Source organism: Urocitellus parryii, chromosome 5, assembly GCF_045843805.1.
Source record: "Urocitellus parryii isolate mUroPar1 chromosome 5, mUroPar1.hap1, whole genome shotgun sequence".
Taxonomy (NCBI): domain Eukaryota; kingdom Metazoa; phylum Chordata; class Mammalia; order Rodentia; family Sciuridae; genus Urocitellus; species Urocitellus parryii.
Window position 1 is genome coordinate 183,889,290 of NC_135535.1, and position 25,948 is coordinate 183,915,237.

Here is a 25,948-nt window from a genome sequence, read left to right on the forward strand (position 1 = left end):
TTTTGATACACACTTTGTGTGTGTGTAGGGGGTGGGGGCATTTTTATTCTAAGACAGGGTCTCGAAAGTTGTTTAGGATCATGCTGATTTGCTGAGCCTTTTATTTTGCGATCCTCCTGCTTCTACCTCCTGAGGCTCTGGGATTACAGGCCTGTAGGCCACAGCACCTGGCAGATACAACCTTTTTTGAAGAGAGCTTGAAACCTAACTTTTTAGGGTTGAGGATATACTCTGGTTGTTTTAATTGCATCTAACAATTTCATAAGTTTCCTAGGTGTATAGATTACTTAGTGGGATGGGAGAACAGAGATGGGGGTGGGGATTGAATGAGAAAAAGTGACTGGGAAGCAATGTAAGGTGTAAAATGAATAAGGGTAAAGGTCGCAAGAAAGGGAAGAGTTACAAGTCTCAGGATATAGGGTCATGGTCATTCAGAATCTTAGTGTAGGGGTTTCTTGCCTTATCCCTAGTCATTGTCCCTCTGCATGCACAAACATACATGCAAGCTACCCCCACCTCCAACCCCTCTTAATCTGACTTTTTCCCCACTGAGAACTGGGTCTCCCTAAGTCATCTGTCTCAATTCTCCCATATGGAACAATCATAGTACCCTCCATTTCAAAACATTGCTACAAGCCAAAAGTTCTATTTCAGGACTCCTGAGGCAGCCCATCTCCTTCATGTTGTCACTGCTCCTACCCCATACTTTCAAGAGAATATGAACATATCCCAGACCAAGCATATAATGGCTTGCAGTTCCAAACTCTTTTCTTACTGCTATAGTCCCAGAAGCAAATACAAAACCTGGTTTTCTGAAAGAGTTTTATTGATAGTCACCTGGGAAACCCACATTATCCTATGGAAAAATAGAATCAGAGGCTAACACATATTCCAAAGATGTCTGAATCCTGAGGTCATTTTCTTGCCTAATTCCCTTCAGGCTCCATTTCATCTTCTGAATTACAGCCCCCTCAAATCCCAGTGTTAAGTGGAACTCCAAGAGGCAGAATTCTCCGGAAAAGCCTTTGTTGACTTTGCTATGGCAGAGCACCACTTTAACAACTCTGCAATTTTGGAATATTACCTCATCAGAGTCTACTCACCTCTAAGGCTCCCCCTTCTCTTTTACATGGAAACTCTATAGGGGAATACAAGAAACCCATGGATGCTAGCAATAGAGATCTAGATGCACAAATAAGAGTAAGATTTACTAGCAAGTACAGCTAGACACAACCTACTCTCTTGGCTTCTATCTTTTTCACAAATCATGTCTGTCTAGGTGCTTAGGGAGAGTCCTTACCCTCCATTCCTTTATCCTGTTTGTTATTGACATGGTTTTATTACTATTGCAGAGCTAAGTGTACATGCAGTAAGAAGCCCAGTTGGAAATGTCATTTCACAAAGCTATGTGGCTACACACAGAAACACTGAGTCAAAAACCTAAACATGATGCTCAGCTACACACAGTAACATTGGCTGAAGAGGCCAGGTAAAGGGTGGGACTCAGCAGCATCCACGTGGGACCTACTGCCCTAGAAGTGGAGAGCATGTAGAGAAGAAGCCTCTGTGGAGACAGAGAGAGAGAGAGGAGCCTGCTACTGATGCTTTAGGACCCCTCCTCCATTCTCCTGGACTTCCTATGGGGCTGGAGTCACTGCTGTGGCTAGCTGCAGGTGTTCCCAAATTGCTTGATCCTCCTGTTGGAATAAAAAGAAATACGTTATCTTAAGGAATAGTATATTTCCCACCTTTCTTTTCTCCATATCTGATTACAGATAATCCAGACTGCTAGAGACTGAATGTTTTTGTTTCACAAAATTCATATATTGAAATGCTAGCCCCTAATGTGATGGTATTAGGAGGTGAGACCTTTGGTAAGTGATTAGGTCATGAGTGTGGAACCCTCATTAAGGGGATTAGTGCCCTTATAAAAGAGAGTTCCCAGCTGGGTGCAGTGGGGCACAACTGTAATCACAGTGGCTTGGGAGGTTAAAGCAGAAGGTTTGCAAGATAAAAACCTGTTGACAGCCACAGCCAAAAGGGCCCCAGCAAACTTCCAGCTGCCAGCAAACTTCCAGCTGCCGGCTAATGATTGGCTCACAGTGGCCCCACCAACATCTAGCTGATTGGCTCCTCTGCGGTGATGGCGATGTTCATTGGGCTGTTTCCCTGCCCTTCAGACTGCCAGCTGATGATTGGCTCACAGTGGCCCCAGCAACATCTAGCTGATTGGCTCCTCCACGGAGCTGCTCATTGGGCTGTTTCCCTGCCCTTTCAGACCACGGACCTGCTCATTGGGGGACTTCTTTGGCTCGCCCACGCGACCCAGCCAATCGGCCTCAAGAGCAGGAGGATTATGGGAGGTGGTGAGGTTTGTGTGGGAGAGAGGCTTGTGGAAGCTGGTGGTGGCAGTTGGGCTCTGAGGGTTATTTTTTCCTGAGGAGCTGTTTTGCTTGGCGTTTGTAGTTCTAAAAATAAAGTTAGTTTCTTTTGACAAGTGGCTCCTGAATTGTGCCCAGCCAGACTGCTGCAAAAACCAGCCTCAGCAACTTAGCAAGGTCCTAAGCAATTTAGCAAGGCCTTGTCTCAAAATTTAAAAACAAATAAGGACTAGGGATATGGCTCCATGGTTAAGCAACCCTGTGTTCAGTCCCTGATACTGAGAAAAAAAAAAGAGTTTACCTTGTTCCTTCTACTATGTGAGGGCACAGCAATCTCCAAGAAGCAAGCCCTCACCAGATGCTAAATCTGCTACCTCCTTAATCTAAGAATTCTTGGCCTCCCAAATTGTTGGAAATATATTTCTGTTGTTTGCAAGCCACCCAGTTTATGATTGTTACCACAAGCCAAACAGACTTAAAAACAGACCTTGCTTAGGCCTTAGGCCAGGGCAACAACTTGCAAACCTTTCCTACATCATCACCTCCACTGATATGCTGACAACTATGAACATGTTTCCCTAGGACCCTGAAAACATAGGTCTTTCAAAAATGTTCAACTCTTTCCACCACTGAGGGGCTGGGTGTGGTGGCCCATGTCTGTAATCTCAGTGTTTGGGAAAGCTGAAGCAGAAGGATCACAAATTTAAGACCAGTTTGGGAAACTGAATAAGACCCTGTCTCAAAATAAAATTTAAAAAAAAAGTCTGGGGATGTAGCTCTGTAGTAAAACACCCCTGGGTTCAATCCCCAGTGTCACAGACAGACACACACATACACAAAAAGTCTCCCCACCCCTAAATGAGTGGGAAAAGATAGTAGCATTCATCTCTGGAGAACTTAGAGGACCCAGATCATGGGCCACTCACCACTGCTGGGGAGGGAGTCAGCCACCCCTTCCTCTCCAGCATCTTCAGCTTTGAGCCTACAGCATCAACCTGAGACACAACTCCCTCCAGAACAGTCTCCAGCTGCAGAACTCTCCTTGTGAGCCTGTGAAGGATTGAAGAGTGACCAAGGGAGCAGATCATTGGGGAGATGGGTGTCTACAGGGACAGAAATAACAGAATGATGTGTATTTGAATGGGAATAAGGAAGGTGTTGCCCAACCTTGAAGGGAGAATCACAGGGAAGCAAAAGTTCTCCCTGGACTAGGACAGGGAATTGGAAGTTGTGGAAAGAAACTCAACATAGGATATTACAGACACAGCTACCCTGGGCTCCTGGATTCACGTACAAGTAGAATTCTTCTCCGCAAACCCAGCCTTCTGCTCTGGCAGCCTCTGGGCCCAACTTGCTCATTGGGCTCTGCACAGTTGCCTGACCCAGGTTTTCAATCTCAGCACTGAGGGCCACCTGATCAGGAAGTCAGAGGTTAGAGGGGATAAGATGATTCTGAGAAGGCATCAGCTCCTATTCTATTACCTGCTCTAGTGAGCTCTGGGCTTCAGTTCTTTCTATCCCTCTTCCCTCCCAAACTGGAGACAATAGGGTCAGGATGGTGCTGGATTAACTTCTGGAGAGGGAGTCACTTCCCAAAGAAACAAAATGTGAGCTCTTCAAAATCTTAATTGAGGTGTTCACTAGAATCCAACTCCATTCCGGAGAGGAGAGACAGTACCAAAATTTTTCATCCTTTCTCTCTGGACTGCTATCACCCTGGCCTTGATTTTTTTAGTCTATAGTGGATAGGGATGGAGCAGGCTGAGTAGGAACAGCTGAGGAACTGAAAATCCCAAGGAAGAAGCAGATCTTCAGAGGGAATTGTCAGGGCAACTGCTCCATTTTTCCTAAGTCTTTGTTTTGCAGGACTTGTTCTCAACCTTGGTTATGCATTGGAATCACCTAGAAAGCTCTAGAAAGTATTGAAGTATGGGCCTCACTCCCACCGCCTCTGATCTAATTGGTCTAGAATGTGTGGCCTGAGTATAAGGATTTTTAAAGGTTCCTCGGGATATATAATGTGCAACAGTAGGAGAATCACTATTCTCGAGAGCTCTTTCCTGCTCCTCTATGGGAACATTTTCAGTTTGGGTTTGTGATCCAGGCGTGTTGGGGAGAGAGGAAGGGGAGCAACATCCTTATACTGACTCCCCACCAGCCAGCCCTGCTCACTCTCTCCTCCTCCAGGTCCTGTCGCATTTGTTCCTGCTCCTTCTCATCCAGAATGTGATTCCCATCCTGGTCGAACCTGGCAAAGGCAGCTGTGAGCTCAGTGATCTCATGCTCTGCATGCCCCAGCCTGAGGAGAACAGGATCATGAAATGACTTCTGTCTTGTTGAGGGTGTGATCACTCAACTATGGATTCCTTACCCTTTTATTAGCCTCTAGTTAGAGTCTATGCCCTACGCCCAACTTCCCGTTACTTCCTGCTCCAGAAATCCATCATCCTTCAATATACAACTAGAGTAACTAACATTTTAAAACACAGGTCTAATAGCTATCTATGGTGGCTCATGCCTATAGTGCCAGATACTTGTAAAGCTGAAATAGGAGGATTACTTGAGTCCACAAGTTTGATAGGAGTCTAGGCAACATAGTGAGACTCTGTCTCAAAAAAATAAGTAAAATAAAATGCAAGTCTAGATATACCCCTTCCCTGCTTAAAAATCTCTCCTGGGCATCCTAGTGTGTGGATAGATTTGATGTTCAAGGCCTTTCCCAAAGTGGCCCTTGCCCATTTCTCTGACCTTATCTCCTGCTATAACCCACCTTTTATTTGAAACCTTAGCAATGCTCAGCTACTTATTTCTCTTCTATGAATTCTTAGTTTCACACTCCTATGCCTGTGTATATGACTTAATGTCTCAGAAGGCCTTCCTCTTCTTGTCCACTCACAAGCTATTCATCCTCCAAAACTTTATTAAGAAATAACCTCTTCCAGGAAGCCGACCCTTAAGCCTAAATAGAATTGGTAACTCTCTTTTCTCCATGTGCCCTCTCTTTTCATGTCACTTCTGTGATTTGATTTATTTCCCTATGTGTCTATTAGCTCCTACAGGACAAAGGCTTTGTCTCATTTAGTTATGTTGTCCCCTACTCAGTTCCTGGTCCACAACTGGTGTTTGTTCAATGTTTTGTGGAATGAGGCATTTATACAATAATGAGGAATTATGTTGTTTTACACTTAGAGTTGTTCAGAAAGGTCCAGGATGTTATAGACTATGGCCAGATACCTTGGTCTCTAAAAGAAAACAATTCTGAAGGTAAGGATAAAAACCCATGGGCAAAGGTCAGAGGCCCACAGACCAAGGCTAAAAGCTTATAGACAAAAGATGTATAGTTGATAATCAAGAACTTATTGACCAAAATAAAGAAGATTGAATGCCTGGTTGCTCACTCCCTCAAGGTTTTGGTGAAATCCTCAAACTGGATCTCCTGCTCTGCACCCTGCAGAACCTTCTGTACATCTGAAACCCGTTCCTTCTTCAGACGCAGCCGTAGGAGGGTCTTGTTGTAGCTCTGAAAGGGAAAGGAAACAGGCAAAAGTCCCCATAGACATCTCATCATCCTTGCATTCCTCCTCCACCCAAAATATGTCAGGCTTTCAGGGAAAAGTCAAAAGGGCAGCATAGGCTTCTATGACCGCCAGAAATAGATCATTCACAGAGGCAGATGCAGAGAGGAGCTCAAGGAGACTGCATAGTCACCTGTTTTAGGAGGTCAGAAAGTTGCAACTCATCCTTCTGTCCAGCCAACTCCTCCTTGACCTCTGAGTATGTGTCATTGATGATAGCTAGGAACATGTTCTGGAGGATAAAGTGGGGACATGGGTCCTCACCCTCAGACCCATTAAAAACATTGAACTCATGCCACAGACACATGTTCTAAAGGGCCCAATGGTCCCAACCTCAGCTTTGTAGCCCACCCTGCCTCTCAGGGTCGGAGAGCCCAGCCTTTCAGCACATTTCTGTTAGGGATGGATCTTGCTCCCTCATCAACCCAGCATTCTCATTCTCAGTTGCTGCATAATCTTTCTGACACAGATACTCCAACATGCCACTTGTTGACGCTAGGAACTTCTTCTCGAGATGAGAGTAGAACTGTGCTCTCTTTACCATCTATTCCCCAATTGGTGTCTGTATCCCCAGTGATTGATCAGACAAAGAAACTCTGGGGCTTAGGACACAGTTCGGAGGCAGACCACTTGCCTAGCATGTACAAGGCCCTGGGTTTTATCCCTAGAACTGAAAGAAAAAGAAGGAGGAGAAGGAGAAGGGAGGGAAAAGAAGGGAAGAAGGGGGGAGGAGGAGGAGGTTGGAAGGAGGAGGGAGAAGAAGAAGTAGTAGAGGAGGAAGAAGAGTTAGTGGGGAGAAAGAGAGAGAGAGAGAGAGAGAGAGAGAGAGAGAGAGAGAGAGAGAGAGAGATTTGCTGACCATGTTAATAAAAATAAAATCTAGATCCCAGATATTTCCCAGTTGGCAGGGAGAGAAAACAACCACCAAATCATGACAGTAGAAATCAGTAAAAGCAATAAAAGGTCTCCATAGGAAGGATCATCTTGGGAAAATAGGCATAGAAGCTTCTAGGGGCAGCTACTTCTCAGGAGGCAATTCCCTCTCCTTTTCCATCCTTGGAGGGTAGGAGTTTGATTTTCCTTCAGGGAAGAAAACCTCCTGACTATGTTGGACATGCTGACCACATTAGCCAGCTCTGGGAAGGTTCAAAGGAATGTCCCCCACCACATGCACACATGCACTCTCTGTCCTTGATTAAAGTAATGACCCATCATAATCCTGAGTAGAGAACAGAGGGGTCAAAACTCTACCCTGGATGCTCCCTACGTTACCACCCGAATCCCCCAGGGGGATCCTCACCAAGAGCACAAAGAAGACGAAGAAGACGTAGGTGACAAAGTAGGCAGGGCCCAGGATGCGGTTGGCATTGTTGATAGCATTGTAGTCAAAGTCCCCAAGAATTATCCGAAACTGAGTGAAACTGAGAGACCAAGTCAGGGCTTCACCCAGAGCGTAAACAAACTCTAGCCCCAATCCATACCCTATCCCACTTAACTAACTTCAGACACACCCATCACTCCACCTCTGTCCCAATCTGATACAAAACAGGTTAGTAAATGACTTGAGCATTCACCTGGGCTTCTTGAGACTTTAACCCAGACACCTTAAGGAGAGACATGCCCACATGTGTCCCCCATTTTCCCCAAGGAGCTGGAAGGTGAAGGGCAGAGGGTGAAGAGTGGGATACACACATGCACTTGATGAAAGTGCTAAAGTTTTCCACTTGAGTCCCAAAAAGCAGGTAGCCAAGCTGGGCATAAGCAAAGAAAACAATGGAGAACATGACGGCAAAGCCCAGGATGTCCTTGGCACAACGGGCTAGTGTAGATGAGAGCTGGGTCATGGTTTTGTTGAAGCTGATGTACTTGAATATCTGCAAAAGCCGTGACAAATGCAGTGGTGAAGAAAAGGTGAAAAATGCTTTTTTTTTTTTTTTTTTAAAAAAAAGCCCATCCCAGGGGAACTATGGAGGCCACAGAAATTAACAAATGAGATAGGTATGAAGGAGGGGAGAGTAAGTGCCCTATGGCAGGTCTGGGAGAGGAGAGCCCCATGTACCTTGATCCAAGCAAAGAAAAGATTGACAGCATTCATGTTGTTGTACTGTGTCTGCCAGAAGGCCAGGAACTCAAAGTCAGCATATGTGTTTGGCTGCTGCAGGAGCTTACCCATCAGCCGATTCACCTCCAGGGTTCGGAACATGTGGAAACCCATGGCCATAATGGAAAGCTGTCACACAGGGATCAAGAGGTTGACAGGGAGTCTCAAGGGAAGTTCAAAGGTGAGGTCCCACAAGAGAGATGGGGCAGTTAAGACAGGTGGGCTAGAAACACCCCTCCCTGCTGAGGTGTTCACTAGCTCAGGTTTAGATAAAGCCAGAGAGGGTGATTGAGAGCAATTTGAATGTTCTAAAGCCCGAGAGAAGGCTCTAGGGCCAGTGGCAAATGTATAAGGCCACAGGGAACCAGAGTCAAGAAAGATATTTCTCCCACCCCCACCACTTTCAAACCTTGATCAGTTGATAGATGAAAATGAAGGAGCAGAATATTTGAACAGAAAAGAAAAGGCAGGGCTTTCAGGGGGACAGGTCATAAGGGCAAAAAACAGGACAGGAAAGAATATCAAGTGTGTAAAAAGCAGAGGCCTAGACCACAGGAGAGGAGAGGACATGTAGGAGATAGGGTTCCCCAAGGGCTGAGTCAGGGGAACCTCACCCTCTCACCCAGGGAGCTGTGGCACAGTGATTTGACCCGAACTCAGAAGGAGGGCTCAGTCTTCAAAAGGAAGAACTTGGAGCTCCCACCAAGATGGATGCCCCTCCTTCCCCAGTATGTTCCATGTCCCAAACATTTGTCCCTCACCAAAATGACCACAAGGTCCAGTACATTCCAGATGCTGCTGAGGTAGTGAAGCCGGTGCATGTGGAGCTCCAGGATCTCCTCCACCACATAGTATAAGATGAAGATGCAGAAGATGATCTCACAGCCAACGATGAAGAAGTCCCAGTTGCTCTCATAGCGAATCAGCTTAACTGTGCGAATTTGCCAGGATGGAATGGCACCTCCTGTGGCTGGGAACTCTACCACTAGTCTGTAGGGGAGCAGAGACTGGGGGTAGACTGGGAAAACTCCTCCTATATCCCCTCCTTCCCACATCTATCCAAGGCCTATATTTAGGGAAGGATCTCAAGCATAGCACACAGGGACCAGCAGCCAGGCAAAAGGGCCCACCTCAGAACACAGAAAAGATTGATGTTGGCATTGTAGACAGAGAAGTCAATGAAGACCACCCGAGTGCCTCTGTCCAGCCACAGTCCCTCCTGAAGGTTCCGAAGTGCCTCTGCACTAGTCTGTCGGGACACTGGAAGGTCCAAGTAGTAGCCACCTCCGCTGTAGCTTGTGAGCCTCCCCCAGTGGGAGGAGCCCCCCAACTCCTCCTGGGAGTGGTATGTCCACCTGCCACAGAAAAAGCCATCTGAGCAAAGAGAGTCTGAGCCAGCCCAAAAGCTCATCTCCAAGATGATGGTAACACCTTATGATGTTCTGGGCCTTACACTTCCATATACATCATATATCTATGCACACACTATGTGTGTACATATGTATATGTGTATGCATGTATATATAACATGATATATATATATATACATTATACAATATGTATTTCACACATATTATTTTGGTTGATTCTAATAACAACGAGAAGTGAGAAGGGAGTAAGTATTATCCACATTTTACAGAAAAGGAAACTGAGATTCAGAGTTTTCCAAGATAAGTAGCTATATAGTGACAGAATGGAAACTCAAATGTAAATCTCCTCATTTTCCACTATTTTTTTCAATGACAAAGACAAGTTCCACTTTTGCCCAAACCAGAGCCGTCTCCATAAGGGAAGCACCTTGACTGTAAATACAGAAAAGATTCTTATTGCTCTCATGGCTGTTTGACCCACAGATTCCCCGTTCTACCACCTCAAATTTCTAAGCGGGACCCCTATTTCCTCCCCATTCTGTCCTGTCCATCCCCTTCTTCTACTTCCTTCATCTCATTCATCTGAAACCTCTTGTTTCTCCCCCATGAGTCTCAAGGGCTGGGTTCTCCAGCCACGACTTTTGTGACAGTGTCAACTTCACCCCTTCATCACACTCCCAAGGGACTTCTGCACTGAGATGCTTTCCCTGTGGGGACTGCCTGCAGAGAAGGGTCAGTGTAATTGTGACCTGTATGTGGAAAGAGGATCAGAGGCTACAGACTATCTGCTAGTCTGTCTCCTCTACGCCTGAGTGACACACGCCAATGTCCTTACAGTTTGCACTTGGGACTCAGGGAGACGCCCATCAAGTCCCCTGAAGTGTAAACCCCTAAGGCTCTTGAAGCCTTGGCAGAAGTGGTTCCCACTCCTTGAGATGATGTCAGGTTCAGAGGGGCAGCCCTATGGCCTTGGTTGGGGGCTCACTCACGCTGTGCCATTGAGGAGCCCAAAGGGGAGTTGCTCTTCTTTGTCTGGAGAGTAGACATCATAGCAGCTCAAAATGTCGTCACGGAAGTCCTCATGCACCACACAGGAATCATTGCGGACCCGCAGCTGCCGCAGCCTTGGGACCCCCAGGAGCAGGTTCTCATAGTAGATGAAGGAGTGCGAGCCGTGGCCCAGGCTCTGGTTGTTGTACCACTTGGTCCAGTACAGACTGTCGAGGAGTGGGCCCTGGGCAAACTGGACCACAGGCTAGGTTGGGCTGACCCAGCCTTCTCCTGATTACTGATTTTCATCCTGACTCTCTGGTCACCAGTTAGTCCCTGGTGTCTTTTGTTTAAGCCCTCAACTGACCAGTTGATCCAGGGACCTTGACCAGATCCTGAGTTGACTCTATGTGTAAAATGCATTTTGAGGTTCAGCCCACCCTCTCACCCCCAATTCTGGTCTAACCTCTGATTCGTTCCCTTATCAACATGCCGATCCCTCACTCACCTCCACCTCAACTCCAGCCTAACTCATGACTCAGCCTGATTCCTGATTGACCTGATCTTTGAGCATATGGTCCATTGTCTGGTGTCTGGCATCCCCATGCTCTGGCCTGTGATTTCAGGCCATTGAAAAGCAGAAGATAGACAGGAGGCAATTTCATACTCACATCCCAGAAGTCTGCCATGCTGCTGATGTCCTGGAAGGAGACGCCAGTATCTGACGGGGTATGTAGGAAGAGATCAGACATCACTTTGGTGTAGTAATAGGCACTGGAGCTTGTCATCCCATAGGTCACTAGAAAACAACCCCAGAGAATGTGTCATTCTCATAGTTCCCATCTCCATTCCCCAGAGGTGACAGGAAAGCCCACTGCCCTTGGAACAGAGGTGCTACCTACCTACACTTAGAGATAGCTGGGGACGCTGATGGTGGCTCTGGGGGTAACTAGGGAATGCATTAGGGAAGGGTAAGGCCACAAGGCTCTTCTTCTCCTCCCAACTCACCTCAGAGACACTGAACTCCACTCAGTAACTCTCTCTTGATATTGCCATCTTAGAATTTCACTTTTCTCTCCTGATTCAATTTAATTCCTAATATTTACTCCCCAGAGGCAAGATATTTCTGTCATCTGCTTTGGATGGTGCTTCCTTTTATTTTTCTTCTCTTTATGCCTTTTGGAAGTGCCTCCAAATTCTAGATCACTCCAAAACTCTGGCCAAACACTTTACAATACAACACTTTTTTTTTCTTAAGTTTACAATACAGATGTGGTCTCCTGTCTTCTTGAGTCAGTGACTCTGCAGTCATGGGAGTAGCAGGCATGGCTAGTGCATCCTGATGGGCACATTTGTCTCCTGAGAGAGGGACTCAGAACATCCCAGATTAAAAAGACCTGGATCTCCCTCAGCTGCTCATAAGCATACACCCAGTCCCATGTGCCTAAAGTAGATCTCTCAAGGGACCCTCCCCAGGATTCCTGGTTAAAAGTGAGGATTTGAAGAGAATATATCACTTATTTCATAGATTGTCTCTCAATTTTGGATTGTTTGGCACTTCCTTATGATTAAATTTAACTTACACATTTTAAGGAGGAGTGTCATATAGGTAATATTGTGTCCTTCTCAGAGCATCACATCAGGAGGGACGTATTATTTGTTTGTCTCCTTACGGGGGAAGTTAACTTTGATCCCTTTTTAAGATAGGGTCTACCAGGTTTCTCCAGCAGCAAAATATGATTTTTCATTTTATGGTCAATATGCATTTTGTGGATATACCATGTAGATATCCTCTTACTCACCAATATTTTACCTACTAGATGAAAGTCTATTGATAACTTTGATTATTATTAATATGATTACCAAATAGTAATTTTTTTCAATCCATTATTCCTTCTGAATTAATTAGTTGGTATTATTTTGAGAAAGAATTTCCCTTCCACCTTATTCATTTATGCGTATCAGTTTGAACTCATGAATTCTTGGCTTCCCCTCACCATGGGTTGTAATTTGTTATTGTTGTTTATTTTGTTACTCAAAATTTGAGGGCTAGGTCATGAAAGACATAGAAAGGGTAAGGACTTCTCAACCTTAAAAGGGGATAAACAACAATAAAAATTAAATGTAATATGAGATCCTATAATGGATCTTGGACTATAATTTTTTCTTTTGCTTTAATAGCTATTAATTAGTGAAACTGCAATAAGTTCTATTCATTAGATAACAATGATGGATAAATGATAATTTCCTGTCTTTGATAAGAGGATAGTCTCAGTTTTTTAAAAGTATTTTTTAGTTACACATGGACACAATATCTTTATTTTGTTTATTCATTTGTATGTGATGCTGAGGATTGAACCCAGTGCCTCACATGAGAGAGGCAAGCACTCTGCCACTGAGCCATAACCCCAGCCCGAACATTCTCAGTTTTAAAAATATACTTTAAGGTATTTAAGAATAATGGAACATTTTAGCTGCAATTTACTCTTTTTGATGGTGGTGGGTACCGGGGATTAAATTCAGAGGCATTTAACCACTGAATCACATCTCAGCCCTATTTTGTATTTTATTTAGAGACAGGGTCTCACTGAGTTGCTTAGTGCCTCACTTTTGCTCTGGCTTTGAACTCATAATCGTCCTGTCTCAGCTTCTCGAGCCACTGGGATTACAAGCATGCACAAGTATGTCGGGCTGCAATTTACTCTTAAAAGTAATGGTGTGTGTATGTGTGTGTGTGTGTAAAATACTTATATCTGGGAAATCTGGGTGAAGAGTAGGAAATATATATATATGTGTATATATATATATATATATATATATATATATATATGAATCAGAGATGAAAAAAGGCTATCACAATGAATACCATCTATTGGTCATTCACGAGGTTTAATCAGCCTATGTCATTAGGAAAAGTTCAGTTCAGTTCATAGTTGCTGTGTAATCTCTCAGCAGACAGAAGTTAAGTTTCTTGTGGGAATCCACTTTTCAGATCCAGAAAACGACCATTCTCCAGAACTAAGGCCAGATGTGAGTTAGAGAGAAGAGAAGTGAAGGTGGTATGTCTGAACTTTGTTAACATATAACATATTATATATATATACATGAAAATGTTTAATGTAGTATTTATCAGCCTCTTGTGAGCAATTCCCTTCAAGAATTTTCTTTATCAGATCTTGGGCCATATTTTCTGTCACCATCCCATTGGAAAGGGAACAACTGGGGTGGATAGGAGTTTGTCTATAATCTTGGAGGAAATGCGGGGGGCAACGAATGAACCCTGATTTGGTACTTAACATCATACTTCTTGCAGGCTGGGGGTCCAGGGAATCAACAAAGAAGAAAGCACTATTTCACATTTCCCCACTCTACTCTGTTAACAAAGTTCAGACATACCACCTTCACTTCTCTCTAACTCACATCTGGCCTTAGGATCTGGAAAATGGTGTTTTCTGGATCTGAAAAGTGGGTTCCCACAGGAAACTTAACTTCTGTCTGCTGAGAGATTACACAGCAACTATGAACTGAACTGAACTTTTCCTAATGACATAGGCTGATTAAACCTCTTGAATGACCAATAGATGGTATTCATTGTGATAGCCTTTTTTCATCTCTGATTCCAAGTTAAATGTCCAGAATTAATATTGCTCTGGAGGGCTATCAATAATTTATGGAGGCATAATATCTACAATCATTACTCAAGACAGTAAAGATTATGGTTTCTAAGATAATTGGCCTTCTAAGATAAATTTACCTGGTCAAATGCTTCTTGACACATGGAAATTCAGTATTCATACTTCTTTGTAACTCTGATTAAAATACATTGAATTGGTAAGATCAAGAAGGAAACTTAAAACCCTTTAAAGTGAGGGTCTAAACTTGGTTTAGTACTTATTTAACACCTTCTTTCTATCTAAATACCCTCTCTTCCTTGTTAATTCTTATTTTTGCAAATTTTGTACTTTGTGCAAAGGTACACCTTAAGGTATTTAGGAATAATGAAGCATTATGTCTGTAATTTATGCTGAAAGAGTAATTATATGTAGGTGGGAGTGAACATAAATGAGAGATGCTTTCCATCACTATTTTGTGAAGCCCAAACTATTTCAAATACTCCACATTTTGATATGTAATAGACAAAATTATCAGTTTATGAATGTGAATTATTACAGACTTCTTATATATGTTAAACAGACATTGTTCAAAATCTACAATTGTACAAAATACCTTGCTGTGTATCATGATTTCTATCCTCAAAAAGTTCTATTGAGGAAGATGGCCCCAAATGAACTTGGTGTCATCAAATGAGCATAAATTTCAAGCCAGACAGAACCTAGGTTCAAATCCCAGCTCTGCCACTTACAATATAAACTTAGCCTCTGAGTTTCAGCTTTCTCAGCTATAAGGAAAGAAATATAGTAACTTTCTTACAAGTTGTGAAGTTAAAGATGATATCTCTAAATTGTACGGAAAACAGCAGATGCTCAATACCTGCCAGTAATCCTGTCGTGTGCTCCTCAGGGATAAGGACTGTGCTTTGTTCATTTTGCATAGTGCCTGGTGTTTAATAACAACTTCTTATTTTTCTTCTTCTTATTAATTCAATCCCACTAGGGACTGAACCCAGGGGCACTTTACTCCTGAGCCATATCCCCAGCCCTTTTTAATTTTTTTTTTTTTTTTTTTTTTTTGAGGCAGGGTCTTGCAAAGTTGCTTAGGGCCTTGCTAAGTTGCTGAGGCTGGCTTTGAATTTGCAATCCTCCTGCTTTGGCCTCCTGAGCTGCTGGGATTACAGGTGTCTCTTGTGTGTGAGCCCCACACCCCATGTTCCTGTGAAGATACTTTGAATGGCAGCCATCCTGCTCACGTTAACCACACGTCTGAAGCAAACATGGCCCTCTCAAGGTAATTTATTTTATGCATTTACTGTTTACCGAACAAATGTCTGACTGTGTACTCCAGTGTATTTGGCAGCATTGTCGACGGCGCCCCCCTGTGTTTGCCTGAGATACTGTGCTCAAGGTAGAGGTTTCACTCTGTTCATCACTGCAATTTGCACATTGCTCCAGGGACACTCAGAGGCCTGTGTCCTGTCTGTGTTAATGGAAGCGTGCTCTGAACCTCTCTGCCTCCCTCCGCTACTCCTTGCCTTCGGTCTCAGCCCCCAGAGGGTGTCCACAACCACTTGGGATAGAAGGCAAAAGTGGAATTCAGACAGAAGCTTGATTGGCTCTTCAGTGACAAGCTTGGCCTTGCTGTGGCCCAGACATCAGCCTGCCCAGAATTGCCAGGAGGCTTTGGTGGACTCCACGGTGCCACAGCACAGTCCTTCCTTTGCTGAGTTCAGTGGACCCAGACAGACTGGCGTGTGGCCAGAGGGGTGCCACAGCACAGCAGCCCTCAGATGCCTACCTTCCACCTTCCTTTGGAAATCACAGACAACTCACTGAAGTGTCTCCAAGGAGAACAAGTTTTACCAAAATGAATCCTTCTGCATTTAACTGATCAAATGGATGAATCTGACCCTCTAGGTTTCTTTCCCCAGCGGGGAGCTGGTCTGAGAGTTGACTGTTGGCTTCACTGAAGCATCTTACCCTGAAGGCCTGAGAAGAAGCACAGTGGCCAAGCTGGGCTTAACTAGTAAGCTGCGGTTGGCCACTGCTGCTGGAGGCTTCCTGCTCGGAGAAGGAGACAGGGAACTGAAGGAATAGTCAGGGGAACAGAGAGACTAGGTTGAGTCTGGTTTTCCACATGAATGAGAAGGAAAGGATTGTTGGAGGCTTTGGTGCTACAGTCGGAAGATTTAGCAATAAGATTCAGCTGGTCAGATTTTTCTGGGCAGTCTCAGTGACGCATTTCCTGTGCTGTGACTGTTCTGAAGACAGAGTGGCTCTAACCACTGTGAGAAGCCCAAATAAAAATTCATCCCCCCCCCCAAAAAAAAGGGCTAGGGATGTAGCTCAGTGGTACAGCACTTGCCTAGTATATGCGATCCCTAGATTTGAAGTGGGGGGATAAGGGGGGAAGAAAGACAATTTTATTCCAATCTCTAAGATTGCTTCATCCTCTCCAAATAATGAAGGATTCTACCAAACTGTGGATAGAACCTTGAAACCCACTGAAAGGAAGCATAGCGAATCAAGGTAGGCTTTTCTTCACAGCCAGCAATGGGTAAAAAGTATCCAGTCAACATTAGTTGTTGGGCAGACATGAGTCACCAAAGGCCAAAGGTTTCTGACCTCTTCCCCACTCCATAGTAATCAGACCCAGTCTTGTTCTGGCTCAGAGCATCTCTTACAAGCTGTACCTTTGAGATAACGACCTTTGAGATATCTCCTAAAACAAGTAGCCATTGTTTCTATACAAAGACCTTCAATGTCTCCTTCCTCAGCAAAAGGTCATAGCCATTCTTCTTTCCAAAAAGACAAAGAAAGAGCTGGAAACCCTTACATATCATGGTGGTGGTGTGGGGGCAGGCAGTAGAGACAGGCAGGAAGATCCTTCATTCTCTAGCACTTTCCTTGCTGAGCATTATGGGACAGGATGGACTCCACGACTCAGGAACTGTATTTGTAATGACATTTTCCTAATCTTCAGAATGGAAATAATAACATCTATCCCTTATAGGAATGCTGTCAGGGTGCAGTGAGATCCTAGGTGTGAAAGCTCTTTGTGAGGCTTCAAGGGCTGCACAGGTGATATTGTTATGGTGAGAAAATTGATGGTTCCCCCACACTGCCTGCATAAAAAGATAGCTCTGTTCAGCCAGATCAGTCTCTGAATAGCCACTAAATTCCTGGGTTAAAGCATAGGGGGGGAAGAGATGTGGTCAGTAGGGCTGTCTGAGCTAGGCTACTAGGGCCCATCCTAGGCCAGATTGCTACCCAGGTGATGTGTAAATGTGTTGTTTTTTCTTTTAGTCCTAGGAACCAGGTGCTGGAAATGAGAGCCCTGGTGCTTGGTTCCCTACCCAGGGTCTAGAGGTCCAGCTTCTCCATGATCCCTCCCTTCTCCTTTTCCCCCTTCTTAAAGAGTGTCTTATGCAATTTACACAAAATAAGTGTTATACTCTAAAACATAAGGAAACTATCCACCCTCATTAGTAATCAAACCCAAGAAAATTAAGGCAATTGTACCATTTTATACCTATTTAATCCTAAAAGGTATGAATGAGAGAATCCAATTTTCATGAGGTTAAGATGAAATTGATGTGATCTTATAGCAGTAGTGGCATAGAGACAAAATGATAGTATTTTGTCTCTAGCACCAAGGAAACAATACTATCTATTGGTCTAATATTTTGACTCTTTGGAAGTTCCCAAGGAAACAATCAACAAAAGTGAAAAAAGAACTGTGTGTGTATGTATGTATGTGTGTGTATACCCATAAAAGGCAGATATTGAAATAATAATGTAAATGTTTTATTTAATTGCAGTATAACTATAATCATTAAAATGAAAATTTATAAAATACTCAGAAACATGAGAACATATTTAAGATGGATTTCTAAATGAAGGTGTGTGACTTAATACAACTAGGTAACTTTGATCCCCATTGAGAATGTATCACCTAATTGCAGATGGCAGCGTTCAGGGAGGCTAACAGAACAGGGAGCAGACGCTAGGATGTTGAAGCCAGCATATTGGAGAGTGCGAAAATAGACTTATTGAGACCATAATCAAGGTCCATAATGCCCAAAAATTTACCTGAAAGAAGGAAGAGTCAGGGAAAGGATGGAATTAGCATGAATATTATTTTACTATTTGTTGGAAGATGCTCAGAATATGAAGTTTTCCAAGTTTCACAGCATTCTTGGGAGTCTGGTATTTTGAGGGTGAAGACTTTAATTCTCAAGGTCAAAGGCAGTTCAATGGCACATCTTCAGGTCATATAATGAATGAAATGACTTCAAGGAGTACTAAGATCCCAACTCCAGAGAAGCTGAAGGTTTTCAGAGATTAAAAGGTTTCAGGTTATTTCTCCTTCCTTTAACCTCCATTGCTCCCTGGGTTCATGATGCTGCAGTACAGATTTATAGTCTGCACAGTAGACCTCACTTATCATGTGCCAGAGAGACAGACAGACATGCTAAATTCTTAGCACAATTTTGGGGGGCTATTTCATTCCACCATCACAGCCATCTTATCAGGTGGACGTGATTGCTACCCAAGGCTAAGAGAAATTAGCAAACTTGCTCAGATCACACTTGGAAGTGCCAGGCCTTGAACCCAGACAGTCTGACTTCAGAGCTCCAGTGCTTAACCAGCACGCTAAATCAACTAAACTGACTCAGTGACCCTGGTAAGAATGCTGTGAGGGTTAAATAAAATATACCGCGGATGTGCTCAGCACAGGACCATCACCTTTCCTGCTCAAATTTCCCAGAGACACCTCTCTGCCCAGGACTTTCTTCTCCCTCCAGAATTAGGAGAACTCAAATGTACCATGTCACTCCTATGCTTTGAAGCCTTCAGTGGCCCCTTCAGTGTCCCTTCCATGACCCTTCCATGTCCCTTCCATGTCATGCCCAAACAGGCCCTTGCTGGCCTTCCCTGCTTACACAGCAGCCTTGATCTCTTCACCTCTCTGCTCCTCCCCATCTCTGCTCCAGCCACAATGACGCACCTTCACTAAACTGTGCCTTCTGTCCCTACTGGGCCTTGGAACATGCCAACCTCTCTTCCTTGAAACTTCTTATCTCTTCATTTTCCTTTCAAGAGGCTAAATCCTCTTTCTCAATTCTCAGCTTGAATGTTCACCAGAAGTAATAGCATCCCAGGTTTTAGCTGTGAGATTGCCCAAGGAGTATTTTGTCCAATAATGGGCATCAAATTGATCAGGTCTGGAGACAGGCAAACCAGCATGGTGAACACTCTGAAATGGGTTTTAATATATGTCAGGCACTGAGTCTCAGTCTTCATGGAGAGTAGCCCACATAATACTCATACAATCATATTGGATCAAGTAATTACTGGTGAGGAAATTGACAATCAAAGAAATTAGACAACTTGCTCAAGTTTTCTCAAATGGTAAATGGCAGAGTGTGGTGTTTGAAGCCAAATCTGTGCAGATTCGGAGCCCACACCTTCAATCTCTGCACAATACCACCCTGGACACCATGTTATGATGACTGCTTTCTTGAGAAAACAGACATTATTTAAGCTGGAGAACAGATGACTAAGGAGAAATATGGTCACTATGTTCATTCCAACAGTTGAAAGGCTATTTCTTCAGAAAGCAAATTGAAAGTAGATGGCTCGATAGAAGAAAATCCTAAAAAGGAGAAGGTGAAGCCCTCTGGGTAAAGGCTCAAGTATCAGTCATCTCTGTCCCCCAGTTCAATGTCTGGAACAGCAGGAGGAGCTCCATAAATGGAAAGAAAGAGAGCTGCCCACAGCAAAGTGGGTTCCCTGTGAGACTGTGAAATCCCCATGGACCCTCCCCAGGCTGTGCCCGCTTGGACATCAGCAAAGCCACGCAGGAGGGGTAACAGGGAAAGAGTTCTCTGCTTATTCTATAACCTCACACCAAGATTCTATAGTTATTAGACTGAGCCTTTGATTTAGAGTTTGGCAAGTCACAGACCATCTGGCACTCACAAGTGCATTGAGCTTTTAGGAAGAGGAGACCATAGGCTGATGGGACTTCTGGGCTTCAGGACTCTATAGCTTCCACCTAGATGTCTTGGTCATCTGCAGAAAAAGGCTCTGCTTGTGTATTTCAGCTGCAGTCATGGGATGTGAGGAAGGAGAGGGTTAGAATGGAAAATCAATACATCAACAAATGAGTCTCTGACAGTCATGTTCTGAAAGGAATCCAATGGCCCCACAATGTGAATCCTGGTCTGACCACTGTCCCTACACAGTCTCCTCTGCACTGTGCTGTGTGTAGGAGGGAAGCCCCCAGAGCAGACCCTTCTGCCCAGCACAGTGAGTCCCCACAGCACACAGCAGAAGCAAGTTCATCAGTCCAGCCCCCAGGGGTCCCACACAGTGGGGATGATTCACAGAGATGATGACATTTACTATCAACACCTCTGTTATGAGAACTTTACATCTCACTTTCCAAGGATTTGTGCACCCTCAAATCACAGAGCCTGCTGAGGATGAGTAAGTAAGGAGGCACCACAGCCGGGTTGAGCGTCAGTCACCACACACACACACACACACACACACACACAGACACACACACACACATACACAACTACACGGGCACCACCAGCAAGCAGGTAAAACCCCTCTTGCCATGCAACTTTTCAAGGAAGGAAGGAACTGAATATAAAGGTTTTACCCTCATCTGTACAGCCTAGGAGCCTCTGCATGGCTCAACTTCATTATCACCTACAGTCCTTTGAGTTTATCTGTCATAGGCTTCCCTGTGATCTTTCCACTTGCTTCTCTGAGTTCAGACACCAAACCTCCCCAGCTCGGGTGCACAGCTAGAGCTTCATAGAAGCTGCCCCAGCTGCCTGTGGGTGATAGGCTCTCCCCTGGGACCCCATCTCACCCTTCATCCTCACTCTCTTCTCAGGGATCTGAGCTTGAAGGCCACAATTGTCTTCTTCCTGCCCCTAAAGAGTCATGGACCAAATGTAGCACAGTAACTAACCACATGAAAACCACAAACAGAAAGGAGTTTGGAGTGATCTTCCATTCTTTCCAGAAAGGTAAAAAACTTCCACCTCCAGCAGAAAACAGTGCTGCTGAGTCAGTATCAGGAATTTGCACTTAAAACCTGGGTTCCCCTTGTTATTCTGTACAAAACCACATTCATGAACCCACCTTCTTTCACTGATTGCAGTGACAAGTTCTTTGTCAAAGAAATGCCTTAGGCTGAAAAGGCAGTAAACAGGAGCTGAATGTTGATATACAGAGCTCCCAGGGTGCAGTCTGCTCACACAGGTGGACACGGCCCCACAGGCATCACCTACACACATGTGCATGCAGATGTTGCACATACCGCCCACTGACAGACATCCACGGAGGCAGACGCTACTTACACAGACAGATGTCCAGCAGGAACACCGTGTACACCAGAAGCTCCCGCAGGGTGGTCTTGATATACAGTTCTCGGTTCTCCGCTGTGTTCTCAGTCAGGGTTGTTCCCCAGAGTCCTAAGAGTATTGGAGGGATGCCAACATGTTTCCCCCAGTACCCCTCCCACCTGTCCTTGGACTTCACCCCATCTCCTTACCCATCCCTTGTCCCCTGACAGAATTGGTTCCTCTTCCCACACCAGGCCAGCCCTGTTCCCATCTCCCTCAAGCAGATGGGTGAGGGCTCAGAGTTGCAGAGAGCCAAGTCATGAAAGTTAGGCACCTGTTCCAGGTGGGGAGGTCTAGGGCCTCATCCCAGCTGTGTCCTCCCTCAACCTGATTCCCATGCACCCCAATGGGCCCCCAGAGGAATGACTGTTCCAGGTGCCCCCTGGCAGATCATAAGACTGGCCTGTGTGTCCTGGGGCCAGGCTCCAACACAGGCAAGTTACAAAGGGACACTGAGAATTCACCTCTTCTTCAGTACCTTTTCACTCCTCAAAATGTCTGGCTCCAATACCCCAGAGAAGCCCTCCCCACACACCCAGTACCTCTGATTCTGTGACAGATATGGAGACAGCAGCTGGACACCAGAGCTCCTTGTGTCTTCTCTTGGGGTCCATCTTCAGGCTTCTTGGGTTGTGCCCGTGGGAGCCCCACACTGGAGATGGTGCAGATTCTCAGTGTCCCATGTGGAGAAGGGGGACCACTGTAAGCAGGGTTGTCCCAAGCTCTGTTCCCCAGCTTCTGCATCTCCTGCCCTTCAGGACTTTCCATGACGTTCATGTGGATGGAGGTGGGATCCTGGCACTCCAGGTGCCCACTCTCTCCTGGAGAAATGGACAAAGGCACAGCCTGGCCTACCCCACAGAGGGCCAGGTAAAGGGATTCTGAGAGCAACTGCTTTCACCCAGCCTCTGCCTCCTGCCTTGGGAGGAGTCTGTGACTGGCTAGGGGAGGGAGCAAGGAAGGACAGAGCATGGAGCTGACCATCAATCCTGTCAGGGATTCTCTCTCTCTCTCTTTCTCTCTCTGCAAGTCTCAGGGCACAAAAAAAAGGGGCTTTGAGGAAAATGGGAGTCAGGGTTTAAAGAGGAGAAAGAGGGGAAGGGGAAGGTGATGTGCAGGTAGAGCAGAAGCGGGATGGATGACAGAGGTGAGTGCTGGGGGAGCAGATGGTGCCTGGGGAGGGATGTCCTGAGTCCCAGTGGAAGAGATGATGAAAGGGGAGTAAGAGGAGCTGAGGGAAGAGGGAAGCTGCCAGACTCCACTGCAGGTTGGAGCTGATTTCCACTAAAAGCACCTCAAAGGGCCGACATGGATCGGGGTGGGGACCAAAGCCAGGGATGGAGACTGAGAGGTGCTGCCTCCCTACCAGGCTCAGCCCATGGGCTTTTCAAGGTCTCCCCTTGAACTGTCTGTCCCCTAGTGAGTGGAGAAGGGCGTTTCCCTTCCTTACCCACCCCCATAGCCACAGGAAAGAATAATGGCAGGAGAAGCCCCTGCCTCAGATCTTAGGGGACAGATTCTTTGACCCCTGATAGGGATTGAAAAAGGACTGAAGAGGTTATTGGATTCATCTAATAATCCAGATTATTGGATTCTTTTCTGAGGTTTGCCCTCCATGGCTCATGGATGAGGCACACCCATATAAGGGTGTTTTGGGGGTATTGGATTCAATTTAGGAGAAGTCTGGGTCCTGCTGGAAAGAATGGATGAGAGAGTTAAGGGGCAAGGACAATATCACCTGGGACTCCTTATGGAGGTGGTGGGTGGAGTGGGTATTTGGACCCAGCCTGGAACTCTAATACTGGGCCTAGAACTGCAGTCAAGAGCACAAAATGGCAATACAAAAGATAGTGGGATTGGTCTGCTTTCTTTCTACCTCAGGTCTCTGCTTGAAACCTGGCTTGGACCCTGAGCACATCCCTGTCTGTGCCTGGTGCTGGCCTCTGATCACCAGCCCTGGCTCACCTACAGTCAAGTTCTATATGTGGACCCCACAAGTGCTCCTGGCCATCCTGCAGTTCCTCTTCCTAGATGGCTGCAGGGAACTGCCCTCAACTCCTGGCTCCCTGCTTAGGGCTGCTTTGTAGCTGCACTTCCCTGAAGTTCACCTCCAAGTTCAACAAAGTGTCAGTCTGGTGGTGGTCTTCAGTCTTGATTGTCTCCTCCTCCTCCTCCTCCTCCTCCTCCTCCCAGGGATTGAACTCAGGGTCTTACAGAGTTTAATGCCTTGCCATTGCTGAGACTGGCTTTGAACTCAGGATCCTCCTGTCTCAGCCTCCTGAGCCACTGGGATTACAGGCGTGTGCCACCATGCCTAGCAGTCTTGAGTGTTTCTATAAGGAGATCTTGCTCCCAGAAAACCCAGAATTGGGCTGAGCCATTGGATAACACAGTGTGCCCCTTCTAAGTGCACAGCTCTAAGACTGGTTTGAAACCTTGCTGTTGTACCTGAGTCAGCTGCATGAATCTCTTGTCCTAGGTCCAGATATTAGGAAGGAGGTGAACTTCCTGGTTGACTGTCAGTGAGTCTTCCTAGATACCCAATGCCCATCTCTCCTCCGTACCAAACACTGACTGACATGCACTCTGAGGTGACTGTTTTCTCTGGGGAAAAAAGCTCAGGGAACTGCACTAGTGCTGAACACCTTATATTAGAATAGCTGAGTGAGAAGCTGGTGAAACTACACAGCAATCAACAGTTTCCTGAATGTGAATTCAGAAGCAAGAGCTCCTTTCCTTCATTCCCTCGAACCCATAATCCCAATCTAAGAATCTATTCTGATACTCCCATCAGCATCAGTGATAACAGTTTTTTAAAACAGAAAAATGTGATCCTAAAGTTTCAACATTATAAAAAAGTTCCATAAATTATGATACTTCACATCAGAACAATCATGCAGAAATTAACATTTAACTATATTTAATGTCAAGAGAAACTCCTCTTCACATATTGTGTGAAAAATCTGGAATACACGCCTATAATATAGCAATTTTAAGTGTATCTTATACTTACTTTGATTCACAGAGTAAAATTGAATTAAAAATTATCAGGGGTCATTTCTGGATGGTGTAATTATAGATGTTTTTTTAAAAATTTTATTTAATTTTATTTTTTGTAGTTGTAGATGGGCAGCATGCCTTTATTTTATTTATTTATTTTTATGCTAAGGTTTGAACCCAGTGCCTCACACATGTTAAGCAAGTGCTCTGCCACTGAGTTACAGCCCCAGCCCTACAGGGGTTTTTATCTTCATTTTTTTTTTCCTGCAATGATCATGAGTGCTGTCATATTCAGAAAAACAATTATTTTTGGAAAGACAGCAGTCAGTACTAGAAGATTTGTTGCTCATTTTGATCCCAGACTCAGATGAAGTCCTGGCTGCTGGTCTTCACAGCACCAGCTCTCCACTTCAGCAGGAATCACAATAGTGGATTTTTAAAATTTTTAATTTTTTATTTATTGTTATTGGGGATAGAAACCAGAGGCCCTCTACCACAAAACTGCATTCCCATCCTTTTTTTATTTTCTGAGTTAGGGACTTGCTAAGTTTCCCAGGCTGACCTCCAACTTGCAATCCTCCTCACTGAGTCACAGATATTATAGGTGTGTGCCACTGCACCCCACAATGACAGTCTATTCTTGATGTGGAAGCCAGACCTGTGGCAGGTTTGCCTATTACCTCTTTGCAACAAGACACTCTACTGATGGCCACTTCCATGGAGATCCCAGCTGGGAGGAGTACGAGTGGACTGGGTGACAAGTGTGGGAACAGCAGCTTGAGGGACAGAGGCTCAGAGTGGTGCAGAGGAAGGAGAGTAATTGGGACAGGAAGGAAATTTGGAAGGAAATGGCCACTGAGGTGGACTTTGAAGAATGGATAACGTATGAAGAGAGAAATAAAGAATTAACTACCATTTGTTAACCATGCAGAAGTCAGGCATTTGATAGTATAAGAGATTAGTTAATTTTCACGGAATCTTCTGGGGTGGGTTTTTATTATCTCTTTTTACAGGTGAAGAAACCCAGGACCAGAGAGACAACTGCTGGTGATAGGCTTCAGAATCTGGATTGTCATGGTCAAGATATTGACTTCCTCTCTGTTTGCATCCAGGGAAGGCAGTGTGAGCAAGGGCAGGAAGTGAGGAAAACTACAGGCCTTTGTGGAAGAATACACATTCGGGGAAGTTAGGATTCCTCCAATGTCTGCTGTACACAGGGGAGGGAGGACCCCAAACACCAGAGCAAATTCTCTACTTCTTCCCTCTCCAGCTCAATCACAGCACAGCAGAGGCCACAAAAATGCTTTGCCTGAATTGGCCACCAGGTGGCAGCAGAAACATCACCCTGTCTCTTTTCTGAGGAAAAGCAGACAAACACAAAGAGTCCCTGTCCTGGAACCATTTCTCTCCCCAACTCTTTCCTGTTACTTTTTCCTCTGAGTAACACTGTAGGCTCATGTCTGCCTCTGCCAACAGGCTCTTACCCA

General features: G+C 45.0%; 2 protein-coding genes across 3 annotated transcripts in view; one reads left to right on the forward strand and one right to left on the reverse strand.

The window, feature by feature from the left end:
* Nucleotides 1-840: 840 nt before the first annotated feature.
* Nucleotides 841-22,277, reverse strand: LOC144254875 (polycystin-2-like protein 1). 2 transcript variants are annotated; one of them, XM_077798612.1, is made up of 15 exons: nucleotides 22,004-22,277; nucleotides 21,417-21,530; nucleotides 11,089-11,216; nucleotides 10,417-10,670; nucleotides 9,188-9,412; nucleotides 8,819-9,047; nucleotides 8,016-8,186; nucleotides 7,649-7,830; nucleotides 7,257-7,377; nucleotides 6,090-6,188; nucleotides 5,780-5,901; nucleotides 4,554-4,680; nucleotides 3,676-3,794; nucleotides 3,308-3,431; nucleotides 841-1,697 (listed from the first exon to the last, which is right to left on the reverse strand). In XM_077798612.1, the coding sequence occupies exons 1-15, from the start codon at nucleotides 22,236-22,238 to the stop codon at nucleotides 1,638-1,640; spliced, it is 2,310 nt and encodes a 769-aa protein (XP_077654738.1). In that variant the 5' UTR covers nucleotides 22,239-22,277; the 3' UTR covers nucleotides 841-1,637. The 2 variants fall into 2 exon arrangements, with proteins under 2 accessions (XP_077654738.1, XP_077654739.1); XM_077798613.1 differs by having other exon boundaries at nucleotides 21,997-22,100.
* A 318-nt stretch (nucleotides 22,278-22,595) lies between these two features.
* Nucleotides 22,596-25,948, forward strand: part of LOC144255092 (stearoyl-CoA desaturase-like) — a 30,767-nt gene continuing 27,414 nt past the window's right edge. Inside the window, exon 1 of the mRNA XM_077799112.1 lies at nucleotides 22,596-22,608. Within this exon, the coding sequence (XP_077655238.1) occupies nucleotides 22,596-22,608 (13 nt within the window). The remainder of the gene's footprint in view (nucleotides 22,609-25,948) is intronic.

Excerpts from the sequence above, each read along its gene's own strand:
- LOC144254875 (XM_077798612.1), bottom strand. The coding sequence starts at position 22,238 with ATGAACGTCATGGAAAGTCCTGAAGGGCAGGAGATGCAGAAGCTGGGG. Across the intron at positions 9,413-10,416 it reads GGGCTCCTCAATGGCACAGC|GTGGACATACCACTCCCAGG; the intron begins GTGAGTGAGCCC and ends TTTCTGTGGCAG. Across the intron at positions 4,681-5,779 it reads TTCACCAAAACCTTGAGGGA|GCTGGGGCATGCAGAGCATG; the intron begins GTGAGCAACCAG and ends TGTTCTCCTCAG.